A 25,890-nucleotide genomic window follows, 5' to 3' on the forward strand; every position below is an offset into this window, starting at 1 on the left:
TATATATATTTAAAACTACAAAAATTAAAGATAATTATAAAAAAAAATACTATTAATTTTCTCATTTCTACTTTTAATTTTTTATTTTAAGATCAGCAACTATTCAGACTACTTCTATAACATTAACTATTACTTATCACTCACTTAATCTCTTATCAGTTGTTCACTTTTCATTTGAAACTCTTTCAGTTAACCAGTGTTGGTGAATGTCTGCCATCCAAGGCCCACATGTGGAGAGAGACACGCTCAGAGCTCAGAGTCTGCTGCTGTTGGCACGCATGCGCGAAGCTGTCGACGCTTTCGAAACCGAGCCAAAAGACCAAAGAGGCCAGCAGAGCTCGGCTTTGGCTGGCTGCGGCCACAATTTGTGAATCATATTCAGAGTTTTCAGTCGTTGGCCGCTCGTTGAAGCAACTAGTTTCGTATAACGCGCATTCGAATGCGATTCGAATTGTATTCGTAAACGCAGATCGGTAAAGGAGACAGTTACAATAACACAAATACAAATGCAACTGCAAATACAGATATATGCACATGTGTATATACTAAATATATACATAATAAGATATATATGTATATATATATTCAATTTAATAACAACAACAAATGGCCAGAATGCGTGCCAATGTGAAAAAGTGAAATAGATATTCGAGTCTATTAGCTGCGGCGAGGCCGTTGCCTTTTCATCAATAGATTAACAATCATTTATGAAAATGTGTGAATTTGTTAATGAATTAGAGCGACAGCGCAAAGTGCGCTAATTTAAATGAAACCGAAAAATACGCTAACACAATAAAGCTCTCAAACGAATTTAATAAAAGCGTAACGCAAACAACTTTTACCTATGATTTTTATCTTTTTACAAGTTTTAAACGCAGAATCGTCGCACGTTGACTATTGCTTTGGTTGTTGTTGTTGTTGTTGTTGTAGCAATAGGCGGTTGAACGTGCTGACATTTTTCGTTTTTTGGGGGGCGTGGCAGCGACAAACAACACGAAAAAAAACAACAAAAAATTATGGCGCGAGAGCCAAGAAATCAACCAAGCGGCCCCACTAACTGATTGGAAAGTGTTCGGTCCGCTACGCTAAACGAAATACAACAACAACAAGCACATATGTATAAAAGAAAAAACAAACAGTAAAAAAACTGGCATTTTAGTTAAATATCAACTACAGTCATATTTCTTTCTATATATGAAAATTATATATCAAATCAATTTATTAATGGAAATGCCAAACTCTTTCAGCCCACGCCGCTGGGGCTGAGGCAGAGGCTGCGGCTCTTCACTTTTACTTTAAACGGAAAGAGAGAGTGTTTGTCCAGCACATTTGCGTTTCTGTTTACCGGTTTTTTACTTTGTTTTGTTTTAATTTTTGTTTTCAACAACGGCAATTGCTTATCTGATATCTAACTTTGTTTTCTCAGCAGGCAGTCAAATAAATAATATGTGCATATATAATACAAGTCTTCATATATTGTAAAGAGAGAGAGAGAGAGAGAGAAGAGAGGACTGTAATAGGTTCATTAAATTTAATTAAATCAACTACTTCCGAGTCGGCAACACTCATCTCCGGCAGCACGAGTCGTGCATAAAGCCATTTAATGATAAACCCGTGCCTATATCGTTGTAAGCGTTTTATTTTTCCCTTTTCATAGGCGCATTAAAAAACCTAAAAAAAAAAAAAAACAACTTAAATTTACAATTGCTTACGCTTACAGTTTTCCATTAAAGCTTTTCAGTGTGTGCAAGTGCGTGAGTGTTTTTTCGTTCCACTAGGAAGTTGGCAGCCAAAAATCTGAACGAAGCTAACAAAAACTAACAAAACAAACGACGCGACGTTTCGCCCCTTCGAATCACAAAATTAATCAAAATAAATATTAAATATAGTTGAAGAAAATGAATTTCTTCGTTATTGGATTCCTGATCATGCAAGCGGCAAGTGAGTAAATCGTAGTTTTTGTTCAGAAACTCATTCATTGCGGTGTTGGTCGAACCACAAGTTCAATCTTTAATCTTCAATCTTCAATCTTGTTAAGTATTTTTTGTTGTGTGGCTTGTTTTATTTATTTGTGAGAGTCAGTCTTAAATTTCTTTATATCAAAACGAGTTTGTCTCTTAAGTCTTTCGTTTTATTTTTTTGCCAATATAAAACATGTAATATAAGTTTTTCATGCACTAATCACGTTTTTTCCAATAATTGGTATGGTAAATCAAGTTTGTGCCTTAAGTCTTTTATTTACTTTTTTTAGTTTACTTTTTACATATATATATTTACATATATTTATATATAAATATACTTTTTATATGTAAATATATATATGTATATATATGTATATGTATATAAATATATATATATTTTTTTTTGTAATATCTGTATTATAAATTGACTCAATTAATCTCAATTATATATTCGTCTTTTTTTTTTTGCATTTTCAACCAATTATTCGGTTATTTTTTATAGAAATGCCTTTCACATGGTTAAAGTTTGTGCTCTAAGTCTTTTGTTTCTTAAAGCCATTTATTGTTACACACATTAAACATTTGTTTTAATTAATAATTACTTTAGATGGACATAATTTGGAATTTGCGCTCATTTAAATCAAGTTTGTGTCCTAAGTCTTTCGTTTTCGCTGCTTTGTCCACATAATTCTTACCGCACTTTTCGGTTGTTAACCCGAAAATTCTTTTGCATCACATAGGAGTGATGCGCATAGTTTATAGAAGACCGGCTGAAGATGACATAAAAAAGTTGCTCTCTGCATAAGTGACAAGGCAGCGGAACAGGTTATACATGGTCTAAATTACAAATGGTTTGAGATGAGCAGTAAATTTAATTAAATTTAAGTCATCTGCTCAGTGCAGGTGGGCAGTGTTAAATATAAAAGAAAAAAGATTTGAAAGACTTGGAAAAAAAAAATAAATAAAAACAACTGCAACGTGCGCATAAAACCATTTGATTGCAACGCTCTTTAAGACTCTGTTGCAGTTTCTCGATTGGTTTTCATTTTGTTATACCCTGTTTCTATTTGAATGGGGTAGCATGCAATGAGAGCTACAGTAGCATTCATGGATATCATTTTACCAAATGATAACTGAACTGAACAAATAAGCTTTTGAGCTATAAATATATTGTGACTCTTGTATATATTTTTGCATATTGGATACATAGAAAATGGGAGCAGGCATTGGGTAAAACATGTCATGGCAATGAATTCATTTATGTATTGGAATATACTCCATATATCATGCGTGAAGTGTATTGATTATTTTAATATAAAATATAAATGTAGCAAAGCAAGAGGTGCACGAGAAATGCTCAATTTTGGATATAAGAAACCCAAACGAACTGTGTCTCAAGGCTGACAACTGTTCATAAATTGTTTAAGTCAAACACGCAGCTAATAAATAGTGTACGATGAACGATAGGTAGAAGATAAATTAGGGTTATAGAGTATGAGAGCATCTTCAGAAACAAGGATTGAGGTATATCATTGTTAATAAGATATATGAAAAGGGAGATAAATAAAGCAAAATAAATAAAACAAAGGTGGGGATCTTGGAATCTTAATTAAATAAGCAGAGAAATTAAAGAATATTATTGTTTTTATTCACAGTCAGGCCTATTTCTGCTTAGATATTATATAGATATATATATATATATATATATTATAGATATTATATATATTATAAGCCTGAACCCATTGAAACTGGGAAATCAGGGTATGTTTTCTTAAACCCATCAGACTAATCTTTCATAAATGTAAACAAACCATTTTGTTGCTCTAGTTTAAAGCGAATTCTTTTACAGGGTATTAGTCATTCGTGTACCCTTGACTTTATAGTTTTGTTTTTGTTTTTCGTTTTTTTGCATTGTGTTTTGGTTGTGCAGTTTTGCTTTTATTTTTATTTTTTGACAGTGTCTGGTTTGCCGCTCGCGTTTAACTCGATTATTTGGCTGGCTTCTGTGGTTTTTGGGTATGTCTAATATTGCAGCGCGGCGGTTTCTCAATGCAAACGAGCTCGAGCATTTAAAGCCTTGCTAATGTAACACACGAACGGAACAAAAACAACTTGATAAGTGTGTTTTCGGCTGGCGCTGTAAACAGTGACTTGCAACAATATGTGAAACAGATGTACTAAACATATTTTCGTTCTTTGTGTGGATTATCGAGCGATTGCAATTGATAAATTATGCAGGCTTGCGCTGGGCTCGAGTGTGTCTCATTAGAAGTTTAGTTCTAGAGTTGAGCTTGGCTGAAGAGCGCTTGTGGACCATGAAGGAGTGACCCCCCACTCCCCTATTGTTGACTAAATAGTTAGTCATTATTTTCATCCATGGCCGCAATTTAGCAGGTGTTATCAAAACGAGGTAAAACCTAGCTTGGCCATATAAATCAATTCGCATGCAAATTAATTGCTTGTAGCCTTCGCACTGCAATTTGGCATGAGCTGCTTGGAGTGAAGTATAACATTTGATTCAAGCTGGGCAATTGCCTCGACATTGACGGCTGGACAGTGGGGCATTCTGCCCAGCACACGCACGCCCATTTCAACACAGAAAATCGGTCAAGTTCAGCCCCAAGATGGGCAATCAGCCCGATTCAAACACCGCACGGCGTCAGCCGTGCCAAGCGGCATCGTTTGAAACGGAAAGAGAAGCGTTGATAAATCTACATACGCGTCACGCTTCATTTGAATACGAGTTTGTTATTATTTTCGGAAATTGTTTGGATTGGAATGCCAAGACTGCAGTTTGACTCAGTTGTTTTGGTTTTTGGCCTGAGCTGAATCACATGTGGCTAGAAACTCGGCGAAACTACGCCCTCATTGCACAATCAGCGGCATCAGGTGTGTGGCCTGAAGCTCAGTCAGAGCATCGCGCAGCTTGGGCAATCGAGTGTCCAAGTGATTCATCAGTTCCGTGCCAATCAACTTATTGAGATGCGTCTGTAGCCGCATCAGCTCAGTTTCCCCTTTTTGTTGCGTCGCAGACTTTTGTTGTGTTCAATGACGAAGCACTTTAGCGACGCTTCTCTTTGTCGCTCTCTTTCACTCTACAGATGTGCGTCTCCCTCTCTCTGTCTGCTATGTTTTATGTAACCCACATTTTGGCAGTGTTATTTATTTATGCAACTTCTTAAGGGCTGGCTGCAGTTGATATTATCGTAATTGAAGCTGCCGCTGCCGCTGCCGCTGCCGCTGCCGCTGCCGCTGCGGTGGGTCCAAGTAACCCAAAATGCGCATACGCCACGTGTGACGGGCGTATTTCAAATGACTTTCAAATAGCAATTAGCATTTAGGTTTCTTCTTAATTAACACGACAAAACATAAGCAAAAAAAGACTCTTACAAATTGCATTGTCATATTGATGGATCTCAGTGAAACAAACGAAAAAAAAAAAATGATGCCGTCCTAAGTGACTAAGTGAGCAATTTGCAAAGTGAAAGGCGCGGCCGTAGCCACCTCTGCAGGCACATGGCAATCAACAGATGCGTCCTTCCTCTGGTCTTGTTTTTTGCCTCAATATGTGTAATACAAGCTGGCTGTAAGTGGAGCCATGCCATGATTGCTTCATTATTTGATTTCACTTGCAAATTCCTGTCAGCTTAACGCTCGGCGCGTTTTCTTGCAGGTGACCCAATCAAGACTTTCCGCCAAGCGCCTCACTTTGTACACAATTAACCATAAATTAAAGCATAATTATCGCATCTTCAGCAGCCGCACACATAACACATAATACTAATGTAGGCTTGAGCATGTGGGGTCTATTGTCTGCGTCTGACGGTGCTCCAGAGTTTACTGTATTAGTGGTGTCTCTCGTAGGCTGGCGGCTACTTTGGCTCGCTCACGCAATCCGTTCGCTCACGTAAGACCTTCAAAGGTCACGCACGCCGACTGCGATAGCGACTGCGACTGCGACTCCAACTGTGACTCCATCCACAGCGCGCATCGCCCATCTTCCTCCTTCCTCCATCTTCCACCTCCCATCTCCACTTCAAGCGGCCAGAGTCAATTTTGTTCACCCCGGGCTGCATCGCTTCTGGCCGTCTTTGTTACCATTTGTTATTGTCGCTTCGCCTTTTTATTGCCCTAACTTGAGAGCTAAGCCTCTTGCTCTCAGCATTTGTTGCCCATCAAAATATACATAGATAATCGCAGCTGCCTAGATCAATAAAAATAAAATATCTGATGACTTTTGATTTATTTTATGGCTATATTTATGCATTTACTACTAAGCTCGAAATCAGAGCATTTTCAATGGTTTTCATTGTGCTCGATACGAACTTGAAAATAAATCATGAATAATGCCTTTCAAGTTATCTGATCTATGGGAATTGAAAGTACTACTTCCTGCCCTTCTCAGGTTTATTGTAGCTTTTATATTTATTATTTTATATTGTTAATATTTGATAGATTTACCTGAATTTTTATTTTTATTTTTTATTTATTTTTTTTTTTTTAATATTTAACATAATATTTTAAATAATATTTGTTATATATTATGTTGTATTAATATTTTTTTTTTTAATCAATTAGAAATTTTTTCTTATTTTAAAATTAAACGGCAATTGAATTTGCTTAGATATTTATTAACTAAATATTTACATTAAAGATTTTCGGCTTATAGCAAGTGAAAGCGCATTAAAGCTTCGGCATGTCAAAATAAATATTCAGCTCTGTTTTGTTATTGTTTTTCTATCACACATAGGCCACACATGTACACACACACTCATACACATACACACACACACACACACTCAACAGCACACAAAACACATGCAACAAATAGCTCTCAAATTGCAATTTAATTCGACATTTTTGAAAGATCTTGAAGTGTGGCCGCAACATTGTCTGATGGGTGTTTTGTTTTGGGGCCCTATCACTCACTGTCAAGACCATCGTTCAATTAACATAATTAACTGACAAAACAAATTAGCATGTAGATTGGCAGCCAACACTTTACACAGTTGCTGTAGCAGCTATTGCTGCCCAGCGTCAGAGTATTTTTTCTGTTTTTTTTTTTTGGGCTGGTTTCTCCGTTTGACACTTGTCTATCTTAAGAGACCCCTCACTCTTAGATCCAATAGTCGAACTTGGTCTGACTCGGCAAGGTCGGCTTAGCAACATTATCTTCTACATAGATCATCAGCTCTCCGGGTCTTCCATCATGCCATGAAAATGATCGACAATTCATTTGGCTAAGCGTTTTATGGGATCTCTCGTGGGAAATTGTAATCGTATATGTTGACGAGGTCAAGCTCTAATGTTTTGCCTAGGCCTGAAAGGGAAAGGAATTCTCAAAGCTATGCTAAAATGATTCAAATCGTTTAATTCAATTGGAAGCTGTTTCCTTTTATATTCGTTTGTTTTAACACTTTAGTAGTTTTGAGCTTTTCGGTCTTTATATTATTTAAATGAACGACAACAGATCTGAACAATGCGCTCCGCTTGACAATGCGCAACAACAAATATTGAACATAAAAACTGGCCAACAATGAAAACTGAGAAGAAAAAAAACAAAACATATAAAAGATAAAATTTTGGAATTTTATATGAAAAGAGTCCGCCAAAAGGAAAACGAGTTGACAAATTTTGGCGCAAGGCTGCAAAAAACCGGTTTAAAAAGAAACGGTTCGAGCCTAAAACTTTTGTTTAACGCATTGAACCCGTTAAGCCAAAGTAGAAATTTAATAATCTTTGGCTTCGGCATTCACTGAAGTTGAAGCTTAATATAGACAACGATAAGCCAGTTATAGCTATCCATATGCATTTATTGCCTATTTATAAACACTTGAAACATTTGACCTGAAGATCTCTTCTGTTGACCATCTTCAGTCTGAACCCAACAGGAAATCGTTTTATAAGCTACAGCTTAGAGGTTAAGGCTTTATAGAGAGAAACACTTACCAAAGCAAAGTTTATTTATTTCTTTTTTTGGCTGAACTGAATGCTTGGGCACAGATAATTAAATGATGGGCCATAATTTATACAAGATATTTGCATTTAGCTCTGGGGCCGAGTGTTCATCAAATTGAATTAATGTCAAGAAACAACAGCAAAGCATTCCGCAAAGCAACAGCAATTAATATCAATGTTTGTTTGTTGTTGCTGTTGTTATTGCTTGTATCTGACTGTAGCCGACTAGCGACCGACTGCTGACCCACTTTCGCGTCGAGGTGCTAACTGGATGTGGCTGGCAGCTGTGCTGATCTTCTCCTGCCGGGGAAAAGTATAGAGAGCAGCGCCGTCGAAACGGAAAGTCACACCCAGCCACGCCCAAAATGGTCTGGCCCCCGACGCGTCGCGACGGTCAATGGCATATGCTAAGCGGCCGGCATTACCGCCGACTGCATATTTATGCCTCATTATTTGCTCAGACTCAATTTCAATTTCTATTTCTATTTGCTCGCCCTGTGACTCCAGCGACAACTCGTAAAGCTCGCAGTCCGAGACTCGAGACTCGCTCGAGATGATGTCGAGTGAAAGCGGCCTGCGACTAACTTATTATTGTTGTGTGTTTAGTTTAGTTGTTTTAGCTCTCGTTGTCTCTGTGCACAGTGCACCGGTCTATTTGCCGGCTATTGCTCTTCCTTTGCGCGCTGCACGAATCGGTTTTGCCGTTTTCTTCCATACCAATTGCAAATACCAATATTTATTTTGTTGGTCATGGCTAATTGTTCTGCCTGCCTTATGCTCACTTATACACTTATGTCTGGCTGTCAATTTCGCCCTGGGCCGCAGACTTCTTTAATGGCTCTATTAACAAATTTGTCTGCCCATTTGGGGCGGGTCATTAAAATTGCTGCTCGCCTCAGAGCGTGGCCCACGCGGCGAATGCCTAATGCAAATGGGTAAAAGTGCAATTAAGCTTGACAAAAGTCTAGTTAATGCCAAATTGGGCGAATCGGATGCAATGAAAGTTTTCTAAATGTGATTTCAAATATATTTATGTGCCCAAGCAAGAGTTTTAAAGGATTTGTTGGGTTTCCATGCAATGTTAATAAATGTTGAAATCTATGAGAGGCTTATATCTGATGTATATATTTATGTGTATATATATGTACTACTAATATATGCATATATATATTTATATACATATATGTACATACTTAACGATTATGCCTGCGGAGAGGTGTTTTGTAATTCCAGCTTAAGCTCGTGTTTCAAGAGTCTAAATGTCTGTTAATCTGTCAGAGGCTTGAAATTTATTATTAATACTTGCATGTACCCTTGTTTGATAGAGAGATATTTTGAATTTGTTCACTAGAGTCGTCGTATATCCGAAATTACCATATATTTTACATTTTTAAAGCCATTAACGAATCTTCAAATGTTATGATGTGATGATAGGTACAAAAATCTAAGACTATGACGAAAAAATATATATGTATATAATAAATAAATATTTTTTTATGTCTACATTTCACCAGGTAGAAATATAGTTAAAATATATCTATAAATCAGAGCAGTAAAAAGCCAATATTTCGCAACTGAGTTACTGTTGACGTCAGCTCTAGATTGCACAAGGAATTTAGATAAATTAGCACAATATATGTAAGTTTGTCAGATCTGTCGCCAGAGAGTTTAGACGACCATCAGGTTGACCCCAATTATGTATATCTTAATATCAAATGGGTCGCTTAAAAAACATGATCTGCATTTAACAAGTTAATATTATAATTTTTCAGAAGTATTAACGTAGACGTGAGAATATTTAATAACTATATCAAACTATCTATGTATAATGACGTCAAATGAATTCAACTTTTTAAGCACATTCCGATAGCTTAAACTTTTAGTTTCTGTACATTGAACTGAAAATATGTATATAATTGCTCGCCAGACTCCATGAACGTTTGTTATTCTAGCTCGAATGATATTATTTGAAGATGTTAATGTTGATTTCTCATGGCGAGTGCCCATTTGGTGGTTTATGAACCATTAATGGCACCAAGCTGCAGTCTCTAACCCCAAGTGAACCGCAGAAAGACGTTAATCTAAACGAAAAATTGGGCCTCGCCGATGCCAAAGTCCGTATTGTTATTAAAGCACGCTCCATTTTCCTTGAACTAAAGCTCGTCTGACTGTCTGACTGACCGACCGACCGACTGAATGAGTTTAGCTATTAACACAAGAGCAAAAGCCAATTAATTGGCCTGTGGCTGCATTAACTGAATGCCATGTGCTTGTATCGCGTATGTGATCGATGCTCGAGCAATTAGTTTGAGCTTCAGGTGCGCATATTAGATGTGGATGAAATTACTGTGTTCTAGTCTAGGTTAGTATACTCGGCGCTACCCAAGTTTGATCTATTCTATTATAGTCAACTCTGGTCTAGTTTACTCTATTTGACTCTATTCTATTCTACTCTTCTCTACTTTACTATATTCTATTTTATTCAACTCTACTCTGTTTAGTCTATTTTACTCTACTCTAACTCGACTCTACTCTACTCTGCTGTAGTTTACTTTACTCCACTCTTGTTTACTCTACTTTGCACTACTCTGCACAACTCTGCTCTACTCCGCACTACTCTACTCTGCACTACTCTACTCTGCATTACTCTACTCTGCACTACTCTACTCTACAGTACTCTACTCTGCACTACTCAGCACAACTCTGCACTACTATGCACAACTCTGCACTACTCTACTCTGCACTACTCTACTCTGCACTACTCTAGTCTGCACCACTCTACTCTACTCTACTCTACTCTGCACTACTCAGCACAATTGTGCACTACTCTACAATATCTGCACTACTCTGCACCGTTCTACTGTATAGAGTAGGGTAGACCTTACTCTACTTTTCTTTCTCTACTGTATTCTCTGTGCATGATGACATTTAGTAAGAACCCACTTAGAGGGCTTAGAGCATATACAGATTTCATGTCCCACTTGACAAGCTAACAATTTAATTTGAACTCCAGACGTTGCAATTTGACTCGTTATTGTTGTTTATGTAGATTAGCTAACATACAATACACACACACACATATACACATATGTAATCTTTTAAGTGCGTACTCAGAGCACATAAGTGTTTAAGCTTTGACTTCGTTTTATTTTTTCCCTTTTGTTTGCTATTTGCCATTTTGAGTTATTTTGAGAGTCTGTGCTCCATAAGGAAGTGGCTTACAAATATATCTTTCAAATTCTTCTGTCGAAATTGTGTTGGTCACGGCATCATTAGCCAAGCTCTGACCCATTGGCATCTGATCTTTATACCTTAAGCTCTCTTTAATGGCAAACAGAAAAAAATAAACACATTTTAAAGGTTTCCGCTTCAATGCGTACGAACGTTTAAGTGTTTAAAAGCCTTTGTTCAATTTCAATAAATTTTGATATACATGAGAGCAGCTGCTGTGGCTTTTTACCCTTTGATGGATGTGGAAACATCAATCAAAAATTTTAATTTGATGCGGGGCATCTTTTGAAAGACGTATCTACATTTATAAGCCTGTGCAAAAAACTATGCCACGGGCGGTCACGGCCTATGCCAAGATATTAATGGGATAGCCCAACCCAAAAATCAAAACCATTTTAAGGCAGGTCAGAAGCATGTTTCTCTACGTAACCGAATGTCTGAGACTAATGTGATATAATGGTGTTTCTTTGTACATATATACATATACATATATATTTATAGAAAATTAATTTCATTAGACTTATATTTCATATCCCATTCACATGCTAATCCCACGCTTTATATACTAACCGAATACCTTTTGTATCATATTGAAGAACTATCCTATTCTGTGTCTGCTTTTCTATTTACTTATAGGATTGGCTTGCGGGACGTGCGTTTTTATGTCCGATTTCGGTTTCACACTCGATTGTAACTTCAAAAAGTCTGGACTGTTTCGTGTACGAAACTTGGGTGGCGTCAAGGCGCATTTCGGTTTAGGTAAATCCACCTAAAAAAAAAAAAAATCAACTTTAAATATAGAGAGAGATCCCTAACCAACTTTTATCTATCTATTGGATTTTTTTGTTAATATAAATAATAAGCTGTATATATAATCAGTCCAGCTGTATATAGATAAACCTCAAGTGGAGCGAACAGAATTTATATTAACAAACAAATTTGCGGCATTTAAGTCATCAATGAATTAATGCCAATGCCAATGGCAATGCCAATGCCGAGTCGAGCTGCGCTTTAGAGTGTAGCAGCTGCGGTTCAATATCCGTAGCATTAGCATTGACCAGTTGAGCTGTTGATTGGACAACTCGCATACACCTTTTACCTGTACATACGAGACAATGCACACAATAGTTTCAGCTCTAAAGACAAAAGAGGAGCCAAACAAAGGCGATTAATTATCGACTTGTTCGGGCTCTGATTGATGAGGTGTCGCGACGGCTTGCTGTGGATCGAGTCTAGCCTAATCCGTCTTGTGCTTGCAGGTCTGAGCGTGGGCGACGAGCTGGGCTTCAAGGAGTCGCTGAGCAACGTGGAGAGCGATCGCCGGCGCGCCATTAGCTACAGGAATGGGGCGGCGCCAGAGCTGGTGGGCGTGCTGCCCTCGGCACGACAGCAGGAGGTGAGTGTGCTTAATCGGAGGCTAAGTGAGCTGCTAACTGTAATAAACCACCTCTGATGCAGGCCACTGCACCCAAGCAGCTCAATCTGGCGGACAAACGCATCAGTTCACGGTCCACAGCGCCCGGACCCTACAATCTGCAATTGCTGCAGCAGGCGGCGGTCAAGAATCAAGCGCAGCAGCAACTGCAGCAACTGCAACAACTGCAACTACAACAACAACAGCAGCAGCAACGGCAGCAGCAGCTCATGACAGAGGCGCGTCCGCTGCCCATGGGCGTGCCCGCCTTTCGGCCCATACCAACGAAGCCGGCGGGCAACGAGGCCATCGCCCAGCGTCGCATTGCCGTGGACTCGACGCAGCCGCGCGTCAGCGTCAACAACAAGCTGGTCAACAGCAATGCGAAGCCGGTAAGTGAAGCAGTCAGCTTTAGTTGTCGCTCGCTCGCTCACCTTAACCTTTGCCTCCCCCTTGCAGCACTCCAATCGCACATTCCATGCGGACAATGCCATGGTCGTGCAGCCGGTTGTCTCGCAGCCCGTGGCCGTGCCGGTCTTCCAGGCCATGCCCGAGTCCATTTCACGCATTGCCAATGCAGCCAAGTCAGAGCCGGCACGGCCGGAGCAGCGCAGCGGGCTGGTCAAGCATCCCAACTACTTGCAGTTCGAGGAGCCCAAGTTTGACCTGAAGGACGTCACCGTCGAGGAGCTGGCGGCGGCCGCCAATGTCACCGTGGACACCATCAAGCATGCCATCTATGTGCGCGAGCAGCAGCTCAAGGCGGAGCATCGTGCCATGCTGGCCGCCAAGCTGCGCGAGGAGTTCATTCGCACGTCCACAGTGAAGACAACGACGACGACGTCGACGACCACGGAGCGGCCCAGGCAACTGGCGGAGCACAAAGTGTCCAAGGTGGGTTTGAATGTGGGCTTCACTACGAGGCACTCTCTAATGACTCCCATTGGACAGGTCATGAATGCGCCCAAGGAGTACTACCCGGTGGGCTACGACAAGAACTTCGATGACAACTTCAAGTCGAAAGTGGATTTGCCGCCCACGAGCTTCTCCTGCGCCCGCCAAAAGCACTTTCCGGGCCTCTACGCGGACACGGATCTGGGCTGCATGGTAAGTGGCAGTTGATTCTAGCTGGAGCTCGCTTCATTTGCTACTCTTCCCGGCCAGGTCTTTCATGTGTGCGCTCTCACGGACGACGGCATGGTGCGCAAGTCCTTCCTGTGCCCGGAGAACACGCTCTTCGACCAGACCATACTCAAGTGCAATTGGTGGTTCTACGTGGACTGCAGCTCCAGCACCAGCGTCTACGACTCCAATATACCCATCTCGAAGAGCTACCAGCTGATGAAGTCCCTCACCTACTTCTCCAAGTACAACAGCCAGAAGACCGAGCAGACTGGCGACAAGGATGACAATGCTGTGGACATTGACACGTTGCGTGAGTCCATGGACAGCGTCTCTCGCCGCCTGGAGCAGGCGAAGAACGCCCAGACTCCGTTGGAGGAGGTGCAGCAGCCGGCGCAGCCCAAGGCCGAGCACGAGCACGTTGTGCCCGAGGGCGAGAGCCAACAGCAGTTGGCCGACTAGACCCAGCTAAGACCATAGTTAGTTGCTATCTGAGATCTAGGTTAAGTTCAAGTTCAAGATCGAGCGTCTCTGGTCGATTTGCCGTACATAGTCAATGTCTTGCGAAAGCCAACGGGGTTGTCTGTCGTCTCTGGCCAATCATTAATCACTCCTTCCTCTGGCAGCGCCCGGGCATAGGCGCGGTCCTAGCTGTAGTCTCTACCCTATATCGTTAAGTGGATCATATCTAGTTTAAACCTACGTAATCTAGTGCAAATTCTAAGTGTTTGTGTGACTTGTGCGGTTAGTTTTACCTTCTATATACATACGTTACTTATTTATTTATTATATTTTTCGACACAATAAAACTCAAACTTGCATCAAAGACCCTATGGTACTCTAAAGCTAAGCTTAACTTATGTTAAATAGTAAACTGGTAAAGAGAGGTTCCGGTACAGTTAAGATCAATAAAATTGTGTTGCATATGGCTTGCGTGTGTTTTATGTATGAGCGAAGAACTTTGAAGAGCGATTACAGACACAAATACATACATATGTGTTTATGGAAAGCTCTAGGCAAATGCTTTGACTGTTCATGGAAAGCTTAAAGTTCATTAAAATATTTCGAATATCATTCGAATAGCATAATTGAAAGTGCTATACAGTATAGTATAAACATATATGTATGTGATATATATATTGGTATATAGCCAATATAACTCATTCAGCTTTAGAATTTTAAAGTTACTTACCTCAGATACATAGGTGTCTCTTTACTTAGTTCAAGCTTATGAGCTTTTAGATCTATGTAAACTTTAAAGCTAATTAGTGTTAAAGCCAAATAGTAATATATTGAAAGCTTGAAGCTGTTAGGGTTTTATGAAATACGGCATTGAAGAAGAGCTTTAAAAGCAGCTGAAAGCTGTAAGTGAGATTAACTCAATTTCCGGCAATATATTCATAAGCATACTCATAAATATATTTACCTTACATCTAAAATAGATTAAAGAGATTTACACACACAAACTTTAAGATTAGCTCGAGCTTTGCCTAACTGAAATCATCTAAAAGCTCAAGTCACATATGATTTATCACGTATGTATGTATGTATTTATTTATGTATGTATATACACATGTTCTATTTGCTAAATGAATATCAACAAGCAATACTCTAGCCATATTCAATATTTCCCCAAAAATGCTATAATTCCTACCCCAAAAATACCGCTACATCAGCTCGTACATTCGTGAGTCCCCACTCAGGGCTCAACTCCATAAAATAAGTCTTCATGACATAACCTAGAAAAAGTGTTCGCCACGTTTATTAAGTAACTCTTCAGACTCCGCACAGAGACAATAAATACATATTTAAGTGCAACTTAAGCTAAGTGGAAAACAACCGTTAGGCGGTCTGGTGGGGGCGTGTCCTATGACCGCTCGAGCTGGCCGACTGCTCCGCATTGCGATCGCTTTTGTCATGCAGATGAACCGCTTCGCTGAGCTCGACATTAGCGTGCAGTGCCGCATCGTTGGCATTGAGCTGCGCCTCCTGGGCGGAGAGGGTCGCCTTCTCGGCCGCCTCGCGTGTCTCCTCGTAGTCCAAGCGCGCTGCATAGGCCTGCGACTCGGTCTGCTCCAGTTTGCCCTTGGCCTGGGCCACCATGTCGATCTGCGAGGACAGCTCGGCAGCTGCCTCAGCGGCGGCCTTCTGCGCCAGTTCCGAGGCGGCCTGGGCATTGTTGAGAGCTGCGGTCAGGACGCTCACATGGTTGATGGCCTGCTGGGCGGCATACTGGGCCGCCTTGGCGGAGCGCTTGGCCTGCTGCAGCTGCGTCAACTCTCTCTCCACAGACTTGTGCGCCTCGACGCTCTGCTCCTCCAGGCGATGCAGCAGCACCTCCTTGCCCTTGAGCACGGCCACAGCGGTGCCCGCTGCCTGAGCAGCGGCCTGGGCCAATGTGCTCTTGGCCACATACGAGGCCTGTTTGCCGGCCGCATTCTGGCTGGCCACGGCCGAGATGGCCTGATCCGCCGAGCCCTTGGCGATGCTGCGCAGTCCATTGTCCACCAGATAGCCACCACTGCTGCCGGCATGACTGCTGCTATGGCTGCTGTGGCTGCTGAGCGACGCATAGTCGGAGCTCTCGTAGTGCGGACTCTCGTACTGCTGATGTGTCGGCGCCGCAAACTCATCGTGGTTGATGGTCTCGAAGCTGTACGGCGGCAGCTCGTGCTCCACGGTCACAGTGTGCGCGGATGCCGAGCTCTTCTGCGGCGCCGGCGGCGGTGGCGGCGGCACATTCAGATGGTAATGAGCATCCTTGCGCTTCACCTTGCGTCCAAATGCTGGCACCTCACCTGATCAGCCGGAAGCAGAGTTAAGCAGCTGCACTCGAAGAAAGTGTATGGGCGCAACTTACCGAACAGCAGCAGCAGCAACAATAAATGCAGCATCAGTGACATCTTTTGGTGGGCTCTCAGTTTATGCAACGTGTTTCAGCTGTGAATATATATGTATATGTATGTATGTATGAAAGAAAAGTCTTTACATAAGTGCATGGCAGACAGGAAGCTGTGGGTGCTGCAGGTGGGCGCTCATTCCTGCTGCTCATTGTGGCTGAGGACAAAGAGTGTCTGGCCAGAGATGGCCTCAAGGTGAGTCTCAAACATTTCCTAACCACTGCAACCGGTTCAGCAAACGGTAAACTGCGAATTTATTGGCGGTCTTAGCCTTTGCAAAAACGAATGTCAGTTAGTGAAGATAAGCCTTTGATTTAAACACAATAACCCAACGTTGCGAAGTCGCTGCGAGTTCAGTCACGAGCAAAATAAGAGTTTCGTAACGCCTTTTACTGAGCCTTGAAATCAAAATTTACATCTTGCGAATTGATTTTGCGGATGTGAGTTGGGCTAGGTAAAGTGTTTATCATGGGTATTATTATTGGCTACTTTAATTACTATTGTTAGCAATATTTGCACTATCTATATCAGCCGGCAGTAAAAACACTATATCCGATAGCTTGGGCAGTTTCGGCTCGTAACATCTCTGATCTGTTGAGGTACGGCCTTAAATGGAAGTTTGGAACTTAAATGAAGAATGTTTTGCTAGCTGACATAAACTAATTCGTAGAATCCATAAATTTGACAGAGAGATGGGAACGTTCTTAATACAATAATGATCACAACTATAAAAATCGACCACTATTACTATTGAACTAATGATAAGCAAAACTATTAAAGCTTTACAATGATATATAATGGTATATAATGATATATTGAGCTCACCTGAAGTCAAACCATTCGGTTATTTAAAACTAATTCCAAAAATTATATTATCTTAATAGATCGCTAATAAAAGACAAGTTGAATAAAAAAGTAAGAGAAATACTATAGTAAAACTAACCACAATTACTCTAGATTAGCAATGTCTGTCCAGCAGATCTATCAGCAGACTATATCTGAATTTAGGTATATATACCTGCAGCTAATACAAAACTTCTAGCATATAAGGTTTAATGACATTAGATTTGAGTCGATTGCTCTACACATAATATAGGCATAGACTTTCAGAGAAATACAATTAAAAAACTTTCGGTTCGGGTTCCTAGATAGAAATTGTTTAAAAACTGTTGAAGTTTTTGGTTACGGAAGAACAAAAATGATCTGCTTTAGTTCTTATGAAACAGAAACAGATAAGCCTAAAAGTCAAATTTGTAGAGCATCAGACTCATACATAGTTTTAAATGAAAGAACAGCACTTCAGTTTGATCGGAAATATACACACTTAATAGAGTCAACCTTGCCTTCCTCTGCCTGCATATAAAATTTCACATCAAATCTTAAATTCTCATTGTCAAGGATCAAGCTATGGCCTTAATACTGCCTACGATATTCTCTGCAAGAGGTGAACTAATAGCTAACTGTTGCCAGAGAATGATCTGGAAGCCAACTCCACCTGAGCTTTGCCATTTATGCAATCAGAGAAATTGTAGAATGCCATCTTGGCTAATAAAGTGTGTCAGTCAGCTCTGGCAGCGATTGGGAGAGCAGAACCAGTTTACTTTTAAGGCGAGCACCACCTCAACCACCTTGCAGCACACACACTCTTACACACCACTCACACACACTCTCAGATAACTGGACGGTGGCAAGATTTGAAAACACAGTAATCACTCAAGTTGACAGTTAGCCACAATCTGCAGTGGCTCGTTGCCCTGCTGCTGGCACTTACACGACGGCGGCTAGGTGCGCGTTAGCCGAGGAGGACGTCCTGCGTGGTGGACAGGCGAAACGTATCTAATGCGCGGTCAGCGATTGAAGGCCAGCAGTTGTTGTCGCTGCGAGTCGAATAAGGCGGGCTCGGTGGAAAGCGCTTTTACTTTCGTGTGGCATGCAACGGAAATGCTTGTAAATCCGGTAAGCAAACGTTGTCAATTGGCAGCGAGCGCCTGGATGCGGCTGGCATTTATAAGCCAAGTGGTGCGCCGAATCGGCTGGGGGAATTGGGCGCGTCCCCGCCAGCACCGCGGCGACCCGCCCGAGTCGTGCACAATGAAAGTGCAAACCCGTTGAACGTTTACTTTATGAGTTTGCAATGTAACGCAAATTGCTCCGCTTTGTAAGTGAACAACAACAACAACTACTACAGTAGCAACAACTGCAACTGCAGCTGCAACAATAACAACATGGCCGGGTCATTGCTTTCTTGCTGGACCATTGGGTAATTTTGAAGCCGCTTGCGTGATGATGCCAGCGCATTCCTTAATTGCTTTGCGACGTTTTAAACACCAGCCCCAAACTCCACATTAAATATGACAATTGCCAGCTATTACCCCACAGACGAGGAAACGGCCCGAGCTCCCAGCTTTAGCATATCAGCATATTCATATGCATGTATATATTACCTTTTTTTATTATTTCAATGCCAGACAAAAAATGATTTACGTAAACAAAGAAATTAGAGAGCAGCTTGGATGATAAACAGCAATGGCATAAATAAATAAATTCCGAGGCAGATAGAGATGGAGATATTAGAGTGAAATGCAATGCAGGCAAGTAAAATAGAGCTGGAGTTTGAACATAAATAAAGCGTATTAGATGAATCACAAATTGAGTTATACACTATAGCACTTTATGGTATGAATATAATGCATAATCATTTTTAACTATTATTAAAATTCAAACAGAACCATAATTATCATTAGACATCCAGTAATATTTAAATAATAAATAAAAATATTACTTTAACTAAAATTTTTACAATTATTCCACTACTGATTTTTTTAAATTTTAGTTAAAGTAAAATTTTTGTTATTATTATATTGTTTATTAATTTTTTAGTATTCTGTGAATCACAATTGTCAATATAAGTACATATATTTTAATTCAAATTAGTGCAAAAATAAATTGCTGTGAACATAAATACTTGTAGCGAAGCTCCCCTGCCGTTGTTTGATTGTTTTTTTTTTTTTTTTTTTTTTTTTTTTTAAGAAAAAAAATGACAAAACACAAATCTTTATAATGATGCATTGATGAATCAATTTTAATCAAAAAATTATTTCCAGAACTTCTTCATGGACATATTGCGGTCAGAGTCCTTTTGCATCACCTTGGAGACGGCCATCTCGAAGTCCTCCTGGGTGACGTGGACGCGGCGCTCGCGCAGCGCATACATGCCCGCCTCGGTGCAGACGCCCTTGACCTCAGCGCCGGATGCACCGGGCATCAGTTCGGCAATCTTGCGCAGATTGATGCCGCGTGTCAGATTCATTTTGCGTGAGTGTATGTGTAGGATGTCGACGCGTGCCTCCTCGCTGGGTGGCGGAAACTCAATTTTACGATCGATGCGACCGGGGCGCAGCAAAGCCTGGTCGAGCACATCGATGCGATTGGTGGCCATGATCACCTTGATGTTCTTGGATGCCTCGAAGCCGTCCAGCTGGTTGAGCAGCTCCAGCATGGTGCGCTGCACCTCCGAGTCGGCGCCTCTGCCCGACTCCAGACGCGCCGAGCCAATCGAGTCGATCTCGTCCATGAATATGATTGATGGCGCATGCTCGCGAGCCATGACAAACAGCTCGCGCACCATGCGTGAGCCCTCGCCAATGTACTTCTGCACCAGCTCCGATCCGGAGACGCGTATGAATGTGCACTCCGTGTGATGGGCGACAGCGCGAGCCAGCAAGGTTTTGCCAGTGCCAGGCGGTCCATAGAGCAGGACACCCTTGGGCTGGGCAATGCCCAGGGCATCGAACAGCTCGGGATGCTTGATGGGCAGCTCGATGACCTCCTTAATCTCGGTGATTTGCTTGGAGAGGCCACCCACCATCTCGTAAGTGGAGTCCGGCACCTTTTCGACCAGCATCAGCGAGACGAGTGGATCCACCTTGCTCGGTAAAATCTTGTGGAGAGTGTAGCTATCATGTCGTAGTGCCACACGGCTATTGGTAGTCACATCATTGATGTCGATATTCTTCTCCACATCGACTACGTATTTGCCATCGTGATGCACCTTGACCAAGACCTTCTTCTTGTCTATGGGCTTGACCACTTCGCCCACATAGCTACCTTGCTCCTGCAACAGCTGCAGCTCCTCGCGCAGCATACGCACTGCAGCAGCAGACGAATTTTCAGGAAATGGACTTTTTGTTTTATTTTTTTTTTTTATATTATTGCTTACCTTTCGAGTTGAGCTCATTGCGCTGAGCCTCCAGGCGCAGCAGATTGCGCTGCTTCTCCGAAACAATGAACTGCAACTCGGCAATTTTCTGCTCAAAGAACGAGCTGAGGCCGGTGCCCTGTTTGTCGTTGGGATCCTTAGGCCCTTCGAATCCACCCATTTTGAACTGACTGGTAATATACTTATTAACTCGTATTAACAATATATTTTGTTGCCTCTCTCTGATGTACTCACCGTAGCGACTGAGATGAAAAGGAATTTATTTGTTTTAATTTTTTTCAAATAAAATAATCTGTAGACGAGCCGACTTTTGTCACTTTCTAGACTTAAAAATTTTTTGTTCATGAGATGGCAGTTTTGAATTACAGTGCTGTAAAACGTGTGCACTGAGTGATTCCTTTGGTGACCAAATATGTGCTAAATATGGCTACATTTGAGCAAGGTATTTTACATGTATAGAAAATACCAAAAGTAAGGTAATTTTTTTAGAAGGTGGTATTTTTTAGTGCCTTCGCTTGATTGCGAATATGTATGTGAAGTGAAGTATGAAATTCATATGAATTTTGCTTGCACTGAACCGAGTAAGCTGCATACTTGGCTCAGCTGGCGATTTATGCAGCTGCCCCAAAGTATGCTGTAGTTATTTTTGCCAAAGCAGCCTGAATGTGCAATTACAAAGGGCCGTTACAGTTCAGATTGATATTTGATTGAGCTATTGACAAGCAAGCAGTAGTCGCTGGCAACGACTTAATTGATTCAGAAATATTTAGCATTAGCATGTTTTAATTAGACACGTGCGCATGCTCGACTGGTTCTAGACTTGTCTTAACTTTAATGATGCAACAGTTGGAAAATATTTCAAAATTTGTCTAATTGCTTTCACGTATATAAATGTGGGTATGTTTATATAATGTATATGTATATGTACGTGTGTTTTGGCTGATTGTAAATACTACAGTGCCTTTTTTTTTTGCGAATCACCCATAAATTTTCAGTTCAGTGAATCTATGGGAAATCACGTCGCGTCAATTATTATTGGGAAAGTCTTAAATCTGTGCATATTCTTGATTAGATATTAGAGTTTCTGTTTAAATGCGGCAACAGCAACAGAAAATATTAAACTGAGCGCAGTATTTTTTTTATAGACTGTTCATTTAAGTACTAGTCAGCAGTAAATGCTTTTTATTTATGTATATATATTTATGATAGTTGTATATATTTATAATACTATGCGTAGCAATCTGATAGACAACAATGAGGTGCAAAAATATTTTGTTCGGCATTTTGCCAAATATGAAATCAATTCATTCACCAGCGAATAAATAATGGAAGATTGCTTCAACTTAAATGCTAATTAAATTTACGGAAAATAATATTTGACTATTTGGTTGGACTGTTTTTTGTTGTAGTAGTTGCTGTCGTTGTCGTTGTTGTTGTCGTTGTTGTTGTTGTTGGTGGTAATGATCGTTGGTAACGTTGCGTGGGTTTCTTTCGATCTTTTCATTTTAGTTTGAATGCTTGACTTGTTGTTTTTTTTGAATGAAACTAGTCGCTGGCCTCGCCAAAGCATTCAAATTGATCTAGCTGAGTTTTGAGCAAGTGTGTATGCATGTGTGTGCGTGTGTGTGTGTGTTGAAATAAATAAAAGAGACTTAAATTAATCTATCATTAAACGAGGTTAGGTCGTCTTGTCACCCAGCTTAGCATGCAGCTGGCTAATGTCGTATATAGCCACCAGATCTTTGTTGAGGCCCTCGAATACCTGGGCCACACGCGGCTGCAGATTGTAAAAGAACAGCGGCTGCTGTCGCTGTGCGAAATCCATGACCATCGTCGATATCACCTTCGCAGCCGTGAAGTCCGCTCCATAAATGTGCGTGCAGTCGATGACGACCGGCAGCGTCGACTTGACGCCCTGCTTATTGATCACCTTGCGCACAAACTCCATCGAGGGGAAGATGAGGCAGCGATCCGGCGTCAGCATCAAATAACGCTGACCATTCGGCGACTGCAGATGACAGAGAGAGAGAGAGAGAGAGAGAGAGAGAGAGAGAGAGAGAGAGAGAGAGAGCGTTATTTACAGCTGAGCAGGAGCAAGAGCAGGAGCAGGAGTAGGGCTACTTACGCTGAGTGTTTCGATGCGCAGCTTCGGTCGTGCCGCCTGGTATAGAATGAAGATCACATTGATGCCAATGCCCACCAGAATGCCCAGCTGCAGCGGCATGACCAGGCAGGCAAAGAATGCGCCCAGGCCGGGTATCAAATCCGTCTCTGTGAAGAAGAAGAGAAAAGTCAATCAGACAATCTGCCTCCCACTCTCTCTCTTTCTCTTTCTCTTTCTCTTTCTACTCACTCTTGCTGTGCCACATGGGCTTGATGACGCGATACTGGACCATGAAGAGCACCGCGGCAATGATGATGGCCGCGAGGGCCGCCTTGGGTATATAGTAGAAGCAGGGCGTGAGGTAGAGCAGCGCAATGATGACGATGACACTCGTATACAGATTGGATAGCTGGGTGCGCACTCCACTCGCATTCAGGATGGCGCCGCGTGCCACGCCTCCATTGCTGCGCAGGCCCTGCACGAAGGAGTTGGCCACGTTGCAAATGCCGGAGGCAATCAGCTCTTGGGTAGCATCCGTTGGCTTGCCATCGGCTGTGAATGGAAATTTACAGTTAATCAATATGAATATTATGATCATTATTATTGTTATATAACTAGTAAGCCGTTTCGGCTTTTATCAGGCCATCAAGTGTGAAGTGAAATCCCGTTGACTTACCAAAGGCCTGCACCACGGCCATTGTTTCCAGCAGGGCAATCATGGGCACCACGATGAGGCCGGAGCCCAGTATGCCGACCATATCCCAGAAGGTTTGCGCCTCCTGCAGCACCTCACCCGTCGTCTCGTTGACCACCGCGTCCATGTGGAAGGGCGGCGACTGGAAGTGGGGCAATCCCTTGGGCACAAAGCCAACGGTGCGCACCAGCTGCTCGTTGCCGCTGATGGACAGCCAGTAGCCCAGCGCGGCGGTGGCACAGACCAGCAGCGCGTTGCGCGCCGTGCCCACCGTCCAGAAGATGCCCGTGAGCAGCTGCTGGCAGGTGGACTTGCCCTGCTTGGGTCCCACGCTGCAGCTGGCCAGGGCGCGCAGGCTGAGCAGGACAACGATGCAGGTGATGCCCAGTCCGAAGTCCGGCCAGCTGATGTTCTGTATGTCGTTGATGATGCTGATCCACACCTGGAGGAAGGTGTTGCCGCTGGTGCGTATGCCCAGCAGGTCCTTCATCTGCGAGCTGAAGATGATCAGCGAGACGGCGCTGGTGAATCCCGCGCCCACCGGCCCCGACACAAAGTCAATGAGGAAGCCCAGCCGGAAGATGCCCATCAGTATCTCGATGAGGCCGGTGAGGAAGGTCAGCAGCGTGGCCATCTGCCAGCTGCCGCCGGCTATTTGGAACGAGAGCAGCGCCGAAATGGCCGTCGGCCCGATGGGCACATCCTTGCTGGAGCCGATGAAGATGTAAATGAAGCAGCCCAGAAAGCACGCGTACAGTCCATACTGCAGATCGAGCCCGGCTATGCCGGCGTAGGCCAGAGCCTGCGGTATCACAGTCAGGGCCACCGAGATGCCGGCCACAATGTCGCCGAAGATGTAGTCCTTTTTGTACTGCGGCAGCCAGACGAGTATGGGGAAGCGTTTCTCCAGCGTCTTGCGGCGGAAGATGTTCGCCCAGGTGCTGCGGCAGCAGTCCTTCCAGCCGGACATCGCCGGCTCCTCCTCCTGCTGGACGATGCAGTCGCGCGATGTGTGGTACAGCGTATTCGTGGGTATGTCCACCGACACATCAGCGCCGTTAAAGGCGCTGTTCACATGGCCCGTATCTTTGGCAGTCATCTCAAATGGCGTTCACACTCACACACACACACACAGACAGACACAGACAGCTCTATATGTGGTACTCTGCACTTATGTGACGCTGAAAGCTCACGTCTTTTGGTATTTAGTTGTTGCGCTTTTTGTTTCTCTTCAATTGCCGTTGGCTTCATCTACGGCTTCATCTCACTGTCACAGTCGCGAATCACAATCACAATCACAATCACAGTAGCAGTCGCAGTCGCAGTCTCTTCACTTTACTCAATTTCAGCGCATACCGCGGCGTCACAACAAAACTATATCCAAAAGCCAAATCCAAACTATTCGCGACCGCGTCGAATGCGGGAATGAAATGAATTCGAGATCGAGGCAGAAGCAGAGGTAAAAACAGCAGCAGCAGCAGTAGCAGAGGCAGCAGCAGCAGCAGAAGCAGCGCTCAACTGTAGCCGAATGGCTGGGAACTGATTATAAATAGGTGCGCGTCGCGAATGGCAATCCGCTCGTGTCACCCGGCAAACGCCGCCCAACAGCAGCAGCAGCAGCAGCGGCGGCAGAGGCAGCCCCCGATGTTCGAGACTCAGCGCCGGCTTTCGTTAGAGCAACACGAAAATATAAATAAAAACAAAACCGGCTTGCGTCTGTGAGCTCTGGGTATCTCGAGTATCGTGTAACACATCTAGTCAAACCAAAAGAAATGTTAATTGTGCAGCCTCTTCTTGGCCTTAGCAATCGCATGGGGTTCCCAATAGCAGCAGCAGCAGCAGCAGCGACAGCAGTAGCGACAGCAGCAGCAGGTTAGCTTCTACTGCTTGCACTTTTAGGGAAATTCAGGCTTTTCAAGTTTCTTATTTGCACGTGCTAAAAGCAATTACAGCAACAACAACAAGCATAAAAACCACAATGCAAATCTTATTGAATATATTTTATTCCGCTCACATTGAAAGCGAATTTCACACCAGTCACATGACTCGACCGTGGACTGCGCTCAATTCCCCACATAATTAAAGAAATTAAATGAAATGAAATGAAATGAAGTAAACTAATAATAATCAGCTTTCATATTGGACTCTTAACATTCCTTAAATGTTTATCAATGCAATTCCCTTGGCATTTTCGCCTAGAATCAGAGTTGATTTCTCGAATTGCCATAGCCTGAGCAATTCGAGCCATAAGCTCAAAAGATTCCACTAAGTAAATAAACGAAATTAT

The 25,890-nt window shown here is 42.4% G+C and overlaps 4 protein-coding genes across 8 annotated transcripts; 1 reads left to right on the forward strand and 3 right to left on the reverse strand.

Annotated features, from left to right (window-relative positions):
- The first annotated feature begins 119 nt into the window (after positions 1 to 119).
- On the forward strand, positions 120 to 14,615 carry mtg (mind the gap). 5 transcript variants are annotated; one of them, XM_018104490.3, is made up of 8 exons: positions 120 to 473; positions 1,721 to 1,941; positions 11,787 to 11,909; positions 12,410 to 12,546; positions 12,609 to 12,956; positions 13,024 to 13,458; positions 13,516 to 13,671; positions 13,729 to 14,615. In XM_018104490.3, exons 2-8 carry the CDS (start codon positions 1,899 to 1,901, stop codon positions 14,146 to 14,148), a joined length of 1,662 nt encoding a protein of 553 aa, XP_017959979.1. In that variant the 5' UTR covers positions 120 to 473; positions 1,721 to 1,898; the 3' UTR covers positions 14,149 to 14,615. The 5 variants fall into 5 exon arrangements, with proteins under 5 accessions (XP_017959979.1, XP_030243794.1, XP_089121386.1 ...); XM_030387934.2 differs by having other exon boundaries at positions 1,734 to 1,941; XM_089265260.1 differs by having other exon boundaries at positions 1,742 to 1,941.
- Positions 14,616 to 15,421: 806 nt separating this feature from the next.
- LOC108652028 (uncharacterized) lies at positions 15,422 to 18,646 on the reverse strand. Its single transcript, XM_018102040.3, has 3 exons — positions 18,358 to 18,646; positions 16,547 to 16,626; positions 15,422 to 16,484 (listed from the first exon to the last, which is right to left on the reverse strand). The coding sequence occupies exons 2-3, from the start codon at positions 16,587 to 16,589 to the stop codon at positions 15,529 to 15,531; spliced, it is 999 nt and encodes a 332-aa protein (XP_017957529.1). The 5' UTR covers positions 16,590 to 16,626; positions 18,358 to 18,646; the 3' UTR covers positions 15,422 to 15,528.
- Positions 18,647 to 19,662: 1,016 nt separating this feature from the next.
- Rpt6R (Regulatory particle triple-A ATPase 6-related) lies at positions 19,663 to 21,173 on the reverse strand. Its single transcript, XM_018113237.3, has 3 exons — positions 21,040 to 21,173; positions 20,806 to 20,975; positions 19,663 to 20,735 (listed from the first exon to the last, which is right to left on the reverse strand). The coding sequence occupies exons 2-3, from the start codon at positions 20,963 to 20,965 to the stop codon at positions 19,681 to 19,683; spliced, it is 1,215 nt and encodes a 404-aa protein (XP_017968726.1). The 5' UTR covers positions 20,966 to 20,975; positions 21,040 to 21,173; the 3' UTR covers positions 19,663 to 19,680.
- Positions 21,174 to 22,188: 1,015 nt separating this feature from the next.
- On the reverse strand, positions 22,189 to 25,566 carry LOC108660023 (sodium-independent sulfate anion transporter). The gene is made up of 4 exons (XM_089259652.1): positions 23,586 to 25,566; positions 23,159 to 23,461; positions 22,931 to 23,076; positions 22,189 to 22,813 (listed from the first exon to the last, which is right to left on the reverse strand). Exons 1-4 carry the CDS (start codon positions 24,700 to 24,702, stop codon positions 22,484 to 22,486), a joined length of 1,896 nt encoding a protein of 631 aa, XP_089115778.1. The 5' UTR covers positions 24,703 to 25,566; the 3' UTR covers positions 22,189 to 22,483.
- Between the last annotated feature and the right edge of the window lie 324 nt (positions 25,567 to 25,890).

This window comes from Drosophila navojoa, chromosome 2 (assembly GCF_054131105.1).
Source record: "Drosophila navojoa isolate 15081-1374.11 chromosome 2, UAZ_NAV_1.0, whole genome shotgun sequence".
NCBI lineage: Eukaryota > Metazoa > Arthropoda > Insecta > Diptera > Drosophilidae > Drosophila > Drosophila navojoa.

Excerpts from the sequence above, each read along its gene's own strand:
- mtg (XM_018104490.3), top strand. The coding sequence starts at position 1,899 with ATGAATTTCTTCGTTATTGGATTCCTGATCATGCAAGCGGCAA. Across the intron at positions 11,910-12,409 it reads CAAGGCGCATTTCGGTTTAG|GTCTGAGCGTGGGCGACGAG; the intron begins GTAAATCCACCT and ends TTGTGCTTGCAG. Across the intron at positions 12,547-12,608 it reads CCTCGGCACGACAGCAGGAG|GCCACTGCACCCAAGCAGCT; the intron begins GTGAGTGTGCTT and ends CCTCTGATGCAG.
- LOC108652028 (XM_018102040.3), bottom strand. The coding sequence starts at position 16,589 with ATGTCACTGATGCTGCATTTATTGTTGCTGCTGCTGCTGTTCG. Across the intron at positions 16,485-16,546 it reads GTTGCTGCTGCTGCTGTTCG|GTGAGGTGCCAGCATTTGGA; the intron begins GTAAGTTGCGCC and ends CCGGCTGATCAG.
- Rpt6R (XM_018113237.3), bottom strand. The coding sequence starts at position 20,965 with ATGGGTGGATTCGAAGGGCCTAAGGATCCCAACGACAAACAGGGCACC. Across the intron at positions 20,736-20,805 it reads CAATGAGCTCAACTCGAAAG|TGCGTATGCTGCGCGAGGAG; the intron begins GTAAGCAATAAT and ends CTGCTGCTGCAG.
- LOC108660023 (XM_089259652.1), bottom strand. The coding sequence starts at position 24,702 with ATGACTGCCAAAGATACGGGCCATGTGAACAGCGCCTTTAACGGCGCT. Across the intron at positions 23,462-23,585 it reads GGCCGTGGTGCAGGCCTTTG|CCGATGGCAAGCCAACGGAT; the intron begins GTAAGTCAACGG and ends TTCCATTCACAG. Across the intron at positions 22,814-22,930 it reads TGCGCATCGAAACACTCAGC|TCGCCGAATGGTCAGCGTTA; the intron begins GTAAGTAGCCCT and ends TGTCATCTGCAG.